The 13,024-nt window shown below is 42.0% G+C and overlaps 1 protein-coding gene across 7 annotated transcripts in view; it reads left to right on the forward strand.

Annotated features, from left to right (window-relative positions):
• SRGAP2 (SLIT-ROBO Rho GTPase activating protein 2) overlaps nt 1–13,024 on the forward strand; it is a 266,495-nt gene that overhangs the window by 97,501 nt on the left and 155,970 nt on the right. For all 7 annotated transcript variants that reach the window (XM_032289007.1, XM_032289009.1, XM_032289008.1 and 4 more), the window contains exon 3: nt 2,401–2,593. In XM_032289007.1, coding sequence (XP_032144898.1) covers nt 2,401–2,593 — 193 coding nt within the window. The remainder of the gene's footprint in view (nt 1–2,400; nt 2,594–13,024) is intronic.

Genomic DNA, 13,024 nt, shown 5'->3' on the forward strand with positions numbered 1-13,024 from the left:
GCCCATAAAATGTGTTCAGTAAACACATGCTTCCTTCCCTTCAGGGTCCCAGAGGGAGTACCTATGCTGCAGCGTATACTGTGATACCCTCATTGAGGCACCTGACAAAGTCAGCCTGGAATTCCTTGCTGGCTGGATGTGCTTGGGGGTTTCTTATATTAAATCATATATCTCAGAGGCATCCTATGAAGTACTTGTTCCTTAGACAGGATAACTCTGGAGTGGCCTGCTTCTGGAACTTCATGGGACTTTGCCTGGTTCCCTCTTTTTTTTGGCAGAGGGTGGCTGTCATCCAACTAACTGTTCCTTTCTATTCCCCTGGTTAGTGAGATAACTGAGGCAAATTCTCAAGTGCATTACAGGGGACTCAGAGGGACCTGACAGCCTACTGCCCATCCATATCCCCTGTACATCTGTTACTGATTCAGTACCTGGAAAGCCTTTACATCCTAAGAGGCCCTGGTTCTTACTTCATGGATGAGATTTAAGTAATACTAGTTAGCATTCTGAATGCCCTCTCATTGCATGGTCTGCCCACCCAATGTCTATTACAGTCAGCTTTTCATTAATACATTGAAGGAGGACAGATGCCTCCAGGAGCAGTCTCAACAAGGGCTGTTACCTTTAAGAGACCAAAAAACCCTGGCAAGAACCAGATGCCTGACATGACTTCTGTAGATCTTTACCCTCAACACCCTTGTAATCAGACTCCATAAAACACAGAATAAGAGAGCTTTGATGAGTGATGAGGTAGGCAGCTTTTCTGCACAGCCTTCTGTCTGCTTGAAACAATCCTTCGGAGCTCAGTTTCAGTTCAGGTGAGGTTACTGCAGGCTGGTTGGCATTGGTGGTTGACAGGGAGAGATATGAGGATGAAGAGGGTGGGAACTGTGCTTACAGATCACCTGAGATCATCCACAAAGGACATACTGATATTTGTAAAAACAGAAACAAAAATGTAGATGGAGATGGATTATGGAGCCTCAACTATTTCAAGACAAAGCTAAATGCATCATTTACCCATCCTCATTGCTTCATGAACATTTCAGCATCATAGTTCTGATCCTCATTTGCCTCTGATATATCTGCAGCTCATGTGAAAACTCTAGACCCCCTCTCCCCATAATGATGCGTTACATAGCATAGAAAGTATTGTTACAACTGTACTATTTGGGAATAAATTTGGGGTGCGCATAATAAGAAAAGGCATAATTTAGGTGCTCCTTTTCTGTGGGATTGGAGTCATTGTCACATCCTAATTTACTTGGAGCTGATCAGGCTTGCAGAGGAAAAGGATGAAAGAAATGGCTCCATTCTGACTCAGATGGGGATTGGGACATAACTTCAACAGGATACAAACTGCAGGCCTTCTCTGAGCTGAAAATCAGTCTGGCTTTGGCAGACTGCTTCCTGTGACTGCCAGGTCTCTCATCAGTAACAAATGCAGTGCTGCATTTGAGGCAGATCTGGTCGCATCTGTAGCTGCCTTTGCAACAGTTCCAGAGAGAGTATTTGCTAGCTCCCTATAAGGACTGACCAGCCAGAAATCTGCATGCTAGAGCTTAACCAGAAATATTTCTAGCTATGACACTGCAGAGGCACTTCAGCATCTATTCAGCATCCATGAAGATTAAGCAACACAGATATGAGTGATATTTGTTAGTCAAAACAAAAATCTCTTTCCAAGTCTTCTTAAAAAATGATTTTCATTCTGTGACATTGGAAACTGTGGAATCTGATTGACAGTGAATAGGTTGCTTGCCTAGAAGTTCTTGTGCTTGTTTTGGTCTTGATTGCTACCATTTGACCTTGGGAAATTTTCTATCTCCATTAAAATGTCCTAACCTTCATCCTACTTCATGAAGATGCTAAACAACATTTTGAAATGACGGGGAAAAGTGCAAAAAGTAGGAGCAAGGGCTCTAAAGTCAGTCTGTCTGGATTTGAACCCCAGCTTCACCACTTAAAAGTTTGACTTCTTTAAGACTCAGTTTTCTCATTTTTAAAATGGGGATGAGGTAGCACCTGCCTCATAGGATGGTAGGGGTGATAATTCATTTGGGCCCTCTGCCAGAAGACAGCCAGATTCTGGCTCTGTGCTACTAGAAATACAGTAATTTAAATGGTAGATAGGAATATTACTATGTTTAATAAGGAGCATCTCCTAAGTGATTCAGCAGATTCCTGGTTCACAATGTTCTTTAGTGGTATAAAAAGGATTGGAGTTTTTGGAAGTGGCTCATATCATATGGCCAGTTTAGACTTTAGGCTTTTTTGTTTAGGGCTTTGAATTTCCTGGGGCACAGGGAATAAGTAAATGGAAGGTGGGTGAATATGGATACGCACGGTTGGTATATTTAAGGCTGTCTTTCTGACTGTCTTCTCTTGTTTTTGTTGTAGAGATCCGTGCTCAGCTCACAGAGCAGATGAAATGCCTGGACCAGCAGTGTGAGCTCCGAGTGCAACTGTTGCAGGACCTCCAGGACTTCTTCCGAAAGAAGGCAGAGATTGAGATGGACTACTCCCGCAACCTGGAGAAGCTGGCTGAACGCTTCCTGGCCAAGACACGCAGCACCAAGGACCAGCAATTCAAGTAGGGGCTCTGTGGCTGTTACTCTCAAAGATCTTGGAATGGGGTCCAGGGTGGATGGGGCAGGGTGCGCCACTTAGATTCATCTGGATTCAGGAGCATACTAGATTCAGATTGGTTGAAAGCCCTCAAGGATGTCTCCTTTTCCAGATCAGTCTTATGTGCAATTCAACATTTCACAGAGATGAGAATACGTGATGAACCATGCTAATAATAACAGCAAACTCATTTATAGCTCTATTGCCAGGCATACTACTAAGGGCTTTACATATATGTTAGCTTGCTTGATCCCAACAACTCCATATGATGGTTATTGTTATTATCGCCAATTTATAGATGAGGAAACTGAGGCATAAAGCGGTTAACTCAGGGTCTGTCAATCTCTCTCTCTCTCTCTCTCTCTCTCTCTCTCTCTCTCTCTCTCTCTGTCTCACACACACACACACACACACACACACACTCTCACACTCACTCACACACCCCTAGTAAATAGTAGAGCTGGAATTCAAACCCAGGCAGTCTGGCTCCAGTGTCTTTATTTTTAACCATTTCACCAAACTGTCTTTAACTAGAAGAAATAAATGATGTTGAAACTGTTATATCTAAATCCCTGTCTAGGCATTGCTAAGGTCTATTTCTTCTACATTTACTTCATTTTATACAGCTGGTTCCCACTGCCATTGCCCTAGTTTAGATCATTATCTTTTTTGCCTGAATGACTGCAGTATTTACTATATCTTCTATAGCAGAGATTTTCAACCCTGGTTGCACATTAGAATTCCCTGGAGAGCTTTAAAAAAATACAGAAATCTGGGCCCCACTCCAGACCAATTAAATGAGTGGGGCCTGGATAACAGGGTGGTGTAAAAGCTTCCCAGGTGATTCTAATGAACAGCCAGCATTGAGGACCACAGTCCACAGCAGGGGTGTCCAATCTTGTGGCTTCCCTGGGCCACACTGGAAGAAGAAGAATTGTGTTGGTGTACCCGTAAAATACATTAACACAATGGTGGATGAGCTAAAAAAAAAAAAAAAATTGCAAAAAACAAATAAAACCTCATAATGTTTTAAGACAGTTTACGAATTTGTGTTGGGCTGGACGGCTCCCATGTGACCCACAGGCGGTGGGTTGGACATGCCTGATCTGCAGCTTCTCCCCATTCCAATCTGCCTGCTTCACTGTGGTTGTAATTAGTCTTCCTGGAACACACTAATGATCAGAGAGTTTTTTCCTGTAAAACTTTCAATGTCTCCCCATTGTCTATATTCTTTTTATTATGATGATGATTATTATTAGAGATAAGGTCTTGTTCTGTCACCCAGGCTGAAGTGCAATAGCATGATCTTGGCTCACTGCAGCCTCAAACTCCTGGACTCTAGTGATCCTCCTGCCTCAGCCTCTCTCCTGAGTAGCTGGGACTACAGGTGTGCACCATCATACCCAGCTATTTTTACTTTATTTTCTCTAGAGGCAGGGTTTCGCTATGTTGCCCAGTCTGGTCTCAAACTCCTGGCCTTAGGTAATCCTCCCACCTCAGCCTTCCAAAGTGTTGGAAGTACAGGTGTGAGCTACCATACCTAGCCCATCTATGTTCTTGATATTCAAATTGTAGTCTCTCAGTGTCAGCATCATCTGCATGGTTAGAAATGAAGAATCTCAGGTCCTACTCCAGTCGTGCTATGACAAGATCCCCAGGTGATTTGTGTGTACATTGACATTTGAGAAGTGCTGTTCTGTAACAGAGGTGCATGGTTTTTGGCTTGGTCTTTAAGCCCCTCTACATCTGGTCTCAAACAGCTTTCCAACCTTATTTCTTGTTTCTGTTCCACCATACCTTAGCCAAACAGAACACTCACTCCAGTGGGTCACTGGCATCCTGTTATTTGAGCTTATGTGGTCAGTCTTTACATCTTTGCATGTCTAAGCCATGCCCATGTCTTAAGACCCATCTCAGGTGCTCCTTGTTCCAGGAAATTTTCCTGATTCTCCCAGAAGAAAGAAAGTTCTCCATCTTCTGAATTCTTACAGCATTTTATTTGTTCTTCTCTTAGGGCATTCTGCACTGTCTGCCTTCTGTTATCTTCCCATAGTGGACTGTATAAGTTTGTCTGGTGTCCGATAGTGCCTCATGTAATATGTGGTGTGTAGTAGATGCTCACTGTAATGTAGATTCCACTATATTGTGGAATAAATAAATGGATGAATGAATTTAAGAATTAATGCCAAGTGTATCTTATTTTCCTCATTTTCTATTTTTGTTTATTGCCTTAATAATACAGGACACAAATTATCCTTTAAAAGCCAGCTCTGTGCAATGAAGATGGGGTTAAGGTTCAGGAGAACATGACATTTCAAGCCAGAATGAGAATTTCCTCCAGATGTTTTTTCCTCAGAGTTTCTTATCTTTCCCAAGTCTTATTCTCTTTATGATAAGAGAATCATCTGATAATAAAATGTTATTTTAGGATGTGATAAATGAAGACTTAGGGGAGGAATCATTTGCTTTAGAAAATGATTCATGGATTTATTCTATTGCTAATCTCCTCCTACATTTAAAGTAGCATTTGATTTTTGATACTATATCATCTTCCCAATTTATGGACATATTTATTACAAATTAAGGTTCAGATACGTTAATCTCCAAGTCATCTGAGTTGCTCTGATTAGGATCACATACTAGGAATAGGGTGGTTTCTCCAAGGCTAGAAGAATTGATTTAGTTTCTGTTAAAGATGGTACCTGGCATCATTTTTTTCCTCAAATACTTAGTGGGTATTTATTGATTGACTAATTCTGTGCTTGTACAAGGTATTGGAAGATACAAGAGAAGTTTAGGGATTCATATGTAGTTGGAGAGAATATTTCAGATACAGGAAGCAATTAGAGCATAAAGCAGTAATGATCTTATTAAGAGATCACTGGTGTTATGTACAACATAGATGTGATGAAAAGTCGGAGATGGATAAAGGGTCTCGAATAGTCAGGAAAGTTGTTATGAAGCAGGTGGGACCCAGGCTGGAGAAGTAGATTTGTGTAGGAGAGGAGAGAACAGCAGGTGCAGGTGAGAGGAAGCAGGAATATTTGGTGATGAGAGGGTATAGGGGCTAGTGTGGGATCCAGCTTTATTAAAGGGAAGGTTCCTAACACATTCGTCTTAACTAATTTTCGTTGCATATTCCTTGAACTCCTTTGTGCCTTGGGGTGTAGCAAGGAACAAACTGCCTCTTCTGCATAGCACTTATAATAGATGAAGAAATGGGCATTTAACAAATTACACAATTAGATATGTAATTTAAAGTTGGGGTAAGTGTTGTGGAAGGAAAGTATTTGATACAAGAACCTGGAAGAGGGCAACTTTTCCACTTTATAGCTGGTTTACTCCAGTAGCTTCCTGTCTGATCATATCCTGAGTAACAATCAATCTACCTATTCAACAAATTCCTTTTAAATACCGACTGAGTTACTGTGCTCTGTTTTGATTCCTATAGGAACTAACATAAGCTTAGGCATTCCTGGTTAAGCTGAGCATGGTGACTTATGCCTGTAACACCAGCACTTTGAGAGAGTAAGGTGGGAGGATTTCTTGAAGCCAGGAGTTTGAGACCAACCTGGGCAACATAGCAAGACCCTATCTCCACAAAAAACAAATATTGGCTCAGCATAGTGATGCATGCTATAGTCCTAGCTTCTCAGGAGGTGGGAGGATTGCTTCAGCCCAGGAGTTGGAGGCTACAGTGAGCTATGATTGTACCAGTGCACTCCAGCCTGGGTGACAGAGTGAGATCCTGTCAAAAAAAAAAAAAAAAATCTCTGGTTAACAGGAAAAAGAACTGTGTAAAGAGCAAAATGTGAAATGTGTTTTAGTAGAGATATGAGAACACAGATATTTTCAAGAGCAGCAGAAAATAAGGTTAAATAAGTAGAGTAGATCCCAAATGATAGCTCTTTGATAGCAAGCAGGGAAGTTCAGATTGGGTGTGGCAGCTTGGTAGTGGGCCCTCTGGGTTCTTGGGTGGGGAGAGAACATGAGGGAAAGAGAAGGCCAGGATGAAGGTTTTGGGGGTGATCTACACACAGTGTAAGAGCAAAACAAACAAAAAAAACGGGAAGGGGAGTGGAAAGGAAGTAGGAATATATTCAAGAAACTTAATAGGACTGGATAACTGACTGGATAAAGAATAGAACCATAATGATCAGAGGTCTCTACCCAGTGTCTCTACCCTGGTGACCTAGAAGAATTGTACCATTCATGATAGAAGTGGGGGTGTTGAGGGGAGACCTGTTTTGAATGGTGATCCTACTTTGAACATTTTGGGTTTGGAGCAGTATGAGGCCATCAGGTATCCAGGTGATGTCATATTGCTGAGGTAAGAGGTTATGACTGGGGAGAGGTAGCAGAATCTTCAGGGTAAAAGTGATTGTGGAAGAGATGAAGGTATATGAATTCAGGGAGGAGAAAGAGGAGAGCAAAGAGCTAAATCCAGGACCCCATGCTTAGGGAATAAAAGTCACAGGTTGGTAGTAAAAGTTACATACAAGGAGAAGCAAAAGCTACCCAAAGAGAGAGAGAGAGAATTGTTTTGTTTTTTAAGGCAAATGATAGAAGGTAAGGTGGGAAAGTGTTGTCTGATGGAACCAGAAGTGTTTCAAGTAGAAGACCTGTAAGAGCAATTTCTTATTGATACCCTCTCATGTATAAGATATTGTGAGAGGCCGGCCGCGGTGGCTAACACCTGTAATCCCAGCACTTTGGGAGGCCGAGGCGGGTGGATCACGAGGTCAAGAAATCGAGACCATCCTGGTCAACATGGTGAAACCCCGTCTCTACTAAAAAACTACAAAAAATTAGCTGGGCATGGTGGCGCGTGCCTGTAATCCCAGCTACTTAGGAGGCTGAGGCAGGAGAATTGCCTGAACCCAGGAGGCGGAGGTTGCGGTGAGCCGAGATCGCGCCATTGCACTCCAGCCTGGGTAACAAGAGCGAAACTCCGTCTCAAAAAAAAAAAAAAAAAAGATATTGTGAGAGATGCAAAGATGACTAAGATAGCCCCAAACCCAAAAGCTTTCAAATCTCTTAGGGTGAAACATGAAATAGCTGGGTTTTTTATAAGTCAAAAAGGCAATTTCATATAGTACAGCCTGGCAGAAGAGGAGATAGAACATATGTACAAATGCATTTAATACAGGCAAGGTGGTGAGAAACTCCGTAAGAGAGGCTCAGGCAACATCCTACCTTCATGCATAATTTATTCCTAAAAATATATACAGAAGTCAAATGGTTGAATGCCTAACTACAGTTGTATGTGGAGTAGGTGGGTTCTATTATTATAAATAAGTGTATATGTGACATTCTGAATTACACCTCACTTGATATATTGTTAGCATTGTATACCTTGTCTTTAGTTCTGTTTGTTTTTCCACAGTTAAACTCACGGCCTGCCTGCTTAAGTCCAGTGAATACTTCAAGAGTCCACATAGCTGATGAGTTCTACCCTTATTTTAGTAATACAGTGATGAGACCTCTACTTCTTTTTTTTTTTTTTTTTTCTTTTTTTGAGACGGAGTTTCACTCATGTTACCCAGGCTGGAGTGCAATGGCGCGATCTCGGCTCACCGCAACCTCCGCCTCCTGGGTTCAGGCAATTCTCCTGCCTCAGCCTCCTGAGTAGCTGGGATTACAGGCACGCGCCACCATGCCCAGCTAATTTTTTGTATTTTTAGTAGAGACGGGGTTTCACCATGTTGACCAGGATGGTCTCGATCTCTTGACCTCGTGATCCACCCGCCTCGGCCTCCCAAAGTGCTGGGATTACAGGCTTGAGCCACCGCGCCCGGCCCGAGACCTCTACTTCTTAATGCAACATTAGTAACAGCACTTTGGTTGATCCATCTCCTCTTGTTTTGGTGTTGCGAAAGATAACCAAGTGTTCAGATGTTTGCACAGTGCAAGCTTTGATGTGCAGAGACAACCATCCTGCTGAAACAGAATTGGTACCTGGCCGTCAGCATCACTAAGCCAAGCTTGAAACATTTGCCGGCAACTGAAAATTTGACATTTTGGCATAGGAAAGGCATCTTAGGCATGTCACATTTTGTTAAGATATAAGTTTGATTGATGTAACAGAACCCAAGTAATAATGGCATATACAAGACAGAGGTTGATTTTCTCTCATGTAGTAGTATAGCTATTAGCCGTCTAGGGCTGTCAGGCTTCTTATACCATCCCCAGAGTGTTGTCCTCTTCTGTATGACCCAAGAAGGCTCAGTGCCACCATGTTCTCATTCCAGCCAGCAGGAAAGGCAACAGGACAAGGGGTAGGTATGGCCGTATTTTTTAAAGGTACAGTCTGGAAGTGGCACATATATCTCTTCAACTCATATCTGACTGGCCAGAACTTAGTCCCATGGTTGTACTGAACTGCAAGGGAGGCTGTGAAGTGTAGTTATTATTCTGGGTGACTATAGAGTTTCTATTAATATAGAAGAAGGGGACAATCAGCAGCATCCACCACATTGTCCATGTGTGGTATATGGAAGGACAAGTGCAGGAAAGACCATGACTACCCATCCATTTAGAGTACCACAGGTGCACAAAGAAGAGACATTTCTTCTGATTGGGGGACTGAAGAGGGCTTTAGGGAGGTCAAGTTCAATGCATGGGAAATGAAAAAATAAAAGTGCCAATGCTAGGTATTGATCCTTTAAGCACAAGACATTTGAGACAATGCAGCAGTTGTAGAAAGAAGGTGAAAAGATGGGAAAGGAACATTTTAGATAGAGAGAGCAGCGTTAGAAAAGGCTAACAGAAGTGGGGACAAAGGCTGGTGGGTAATTCATCTGTTTTGCCAAAGAACAGGAATTATGAATATGATCATGAAATAAACCTGGGAAAGACAGGGCCAGAAGATTAAAGAGATCTGTGAATGCCAGGCGACAGGGTTTGGACTTTATTCTGTAAGCATGAGGACCATTGATAGTTTTTGAGCAAGGAACATAATTATGGCTGTGCTTTGGAAGGGTAACTATGGCAACAATGCATATGATCAATTGGAGCACAGAGACTGGAAGGAGGTGGCCCTGTTAAGAAAGGAGTCCAGTGGTGAGGTTAATGTGGGCCGAAACAGAGGTCATACCCTTGGAAATAGACAAGATGGGGCCAAGTGTGAGGGCAAGAATCAATGGAAGTCAAAGAAGCTGGAACAGAGAAAGTGCTCTTGGTTTCCTGGGTCTCTGGAGTGACAATAGTACTGTATTTTCATTCAGTCGGTGAACTGTAGCCTTGATTTTGCTGACTCTAGGACTGATCCCAGAATAGTTTATTCTCTGCCCAGAACATCTCAGCAGGCACTCATCACCTCCCCCGGAGCTGTAGCAGCTGTTGGCCTAGCAATGCCATGAATTTGTCTTCCTGTGATGCCAGGAGAGCAGCTGCCAGTGGCAGCTCTGGACAGACCCATCTCAGGGACGTGGAAAGTATTCAACTTGGGATGCGGCAGGTTGGCCAGGGCTGAATTTGGTCCACATGGATTCATCTTACTGTTTTCCAGGCCACTCTCTTACCCTGGCTAGGTTTCAGTCACTCATACTGGGCTAGGTTGGGTATTTTCTTACAGTTCTAAGTGACTGCCTTTAGGGATGGACACTGCTGAACTGCTTTCTTTGTCTTTTGGACATTTCCTCCCCTGGAAGCCATTACCCTGTCACCCTTTGGCTTTGCTTCCTACTCTGCTCTGCTCCTGCTCACCTTTTGTCCTCTCCCATACTATGCTCAGTACAAACATCCTCATTAAAGCCGGCACAGTTCTGACTCCATTGCAGAGTCTGACCCTCTGGTCCCATTCCTCTCCTTTCCCCTTCCCTCGGAGAATGAGAGATGCTACAGATAGAACTGTAGTGATTATTTGACTCTACCTTATTCTGCTTTGTTTAAGACAGGTAACATGGCTTCCCTCATCCCTGTGAGTTGTGGGAAGACCCTGCTAATGTCTGAAATTCTGTCAGCCTGATTTGATTAAGAGCAGTGATAAAGTATTATGCAAGGGTAGGAAGCCTTTCTAGGGAAGATGTTCTTACATTTTCTTTGGCTCCTTGAAGAGCATAAATGTATTCCTATTTGTTGCTGAGCCTTTGATTGTCTTTTTAAAGTGGAATTTGTGTTAATATTGCCCAGCAGGACTCTAATTGATAATGCGTTGGCTGGTTTTCTTTTTTTAAATAGACTTGCTGTAAATTACCTTTCAGTCATAGCTCACTTGGTTTTGATCTCCTGCTTTTAATAGCTTATTTTTTTAGGTAGCTTTTTTTTTTTCTGTTGAGTTTTTAGAGGAATACTTCTACATTGCTATCCTGCTGTGTTCCTTGCAGAGACCTTCTGCTATTTTATAACCTACTGTCAATATCTTCGCAGTGTTTCTCCCAGCTCCTTTTTCTCCTCAACACATATTTGTTGACTGTTTTAGTGGTTTTGTTCTAAACTCATAGAGGACAGAGATCCAAAGAAATAAAAGGAGTAGTTCTTTCTCATATGAATTTATAATCTAGTCAGGGGAAAATTAAATTCAAATACAAGAATACAAATCTTTAACATAAGGCTATATGTGTTAAGTACCAAGTATACACTACAGAAGACATGAGGCTCAGGCAATGTGGTCAGGACACTTCAATAAGGAAATGAGATTGAACAAAGCTTTAAAGAAAATGGCTCTTGATAGATGGAGAAGAAGGGAGGGGGAAGATGTTCAAGGAAGAAAAGGGGCATAGCCAGATGAAAGAACAAAGCACTTTTGAGGTACAGTGAGTAGACTGGTTTAGCTGGGAGAGTAAGTGGATATGGAGGAAATGGAAAAAGGTAGATAGGTTTGTATTGTGGAGGGCCTTGGCTCTTGATTAGAGATTTGGCTCTATGCAATAGACACTAAAAACCACTGATGTTTTAAATACGTATGAACTCTGATTAAGGAAGATTAACCTGGTGGTAGTTTGCTAAATGACAAGAAACATGAGACAAGGAAACCAGTTGCTGCAGTAGATCATAAGGATCTAAATTAGGTTGGGACGGTCGGAATGAAAAGAAGAGGAATTTATCTTTCTGTCCATTTAGCAAATATATATCTTCTTACCATATGCCAGACACATGCCAGATACCACCCCTGTACTCCTAAAGCTTACCGTCTAGAGACAGATGGAAAGCACCTGGTACAGGAAGAATCTACAGGAATTGCTGACTGATGGGATTCAAGTTTCCAGTGACCTTGGAAGCCACAAAAGAAAGAGGTCTGTCAAGTGTCTTTTTGACTTAGGTGACTGATAATTTCTTTCATAAGTTTTAAACAGAAGTCAAGAGAAAGAATTGTTTTTGAAGGGGTAGAATATGAGAAATTTCGTTTTTGGATTTTAAGTTTAAGATGTTAGAAGAGTATTGAAGCTGAAATTTCTAGTGATTGACAAAATGAATGGCTGTATTCAGGGCTAAAGAGATTTTTTGGCTGTTGGTAGAGATTTGCACATGTGCACAGAGAGGGGATGGTTGAAACTGTGGAAATATATTTGTGATTTCCAATAGTAAGGGTTTAGAAGGTCAAAGGGGAAACTCCCTTTGTATCATCTGTGATACTCAGATTATAGAGTGTATAAAGGAATTTAGATGATATACTTATTTCTGCATCATTCAGTATATATTTTAGGAACCTAATGATGTATCAGGAATTGGGCTTGGTACTGGAGATAGAGAAGAACAAGACAATATCCAATTTTCACTAATATTAAATTAGCAGAATATCCAGGAGGTAGACATGGAAAGTAAACCTGCTTGTTTGGCTGGTTATCAGTTGTGTCACTATTGGAAGGGATGTGAGGGAGCAGGGCCTAGGTATCTCAAGAATTTGGTAGACACTCAACCTGCAATACTCCTTTCAGTGGGAGGTTAGTTACACAATTAATTAAAGAAAAATTCATGTAGAGTCCGTGTTCTTGGCCTCAGGCCCGGTATTTGAATGTGCACCATCTCTGTAGTTACATCACTACTGCCGATGGATTCCTTCTCTGGAATTGAGTTCAAAGACATTCACCAGTCTCACAGGATAGCATTGGGTTGAAAAGCATAGAGTCAGTAGGTGGCCATGAAAAATGTTATAGCTGTGGTTGCAAATCAGAAAAGGGTGGAGGACCAGAAAGTTCCTCCTTGAATATAAATTGACCTTCAGGAGGGAAGTACTAGGAAACATGAAGCTGCCGGAAGGGAGAACCCCTGACTTCCTGGACCAGTGCGTCACTTACACATTTTGGACATATTTGGGAGCTGTTTGTTCCCTCAGGAAAGATTTTGCCCAGATGTAGCATCTGATGTTGCAAGGATTGGCTTCCCTTCCCCATGGCTCAAGATGACTTTGCTGAGAAATTAACAGAAGGTTCCTTGGTGTGTTTTGCATGGGCCC

Source organism: Sapajus apella, unplaced genomic scaffold (genome assembly GCF_009761245.1).
Source record: "Sapajus apella isolate SASKATOON/1434 unplaced genomic scaffold, GSC_monkey_1.0 scaffold22, whole genome shotgun sequence".
NCBI classification, from domain to species: domain Eukaryota; kingdom Metazoa; phylum Chordata; class Mammalia; order Primates; family Cebidae; genus Sapajus; species Sapajus apella.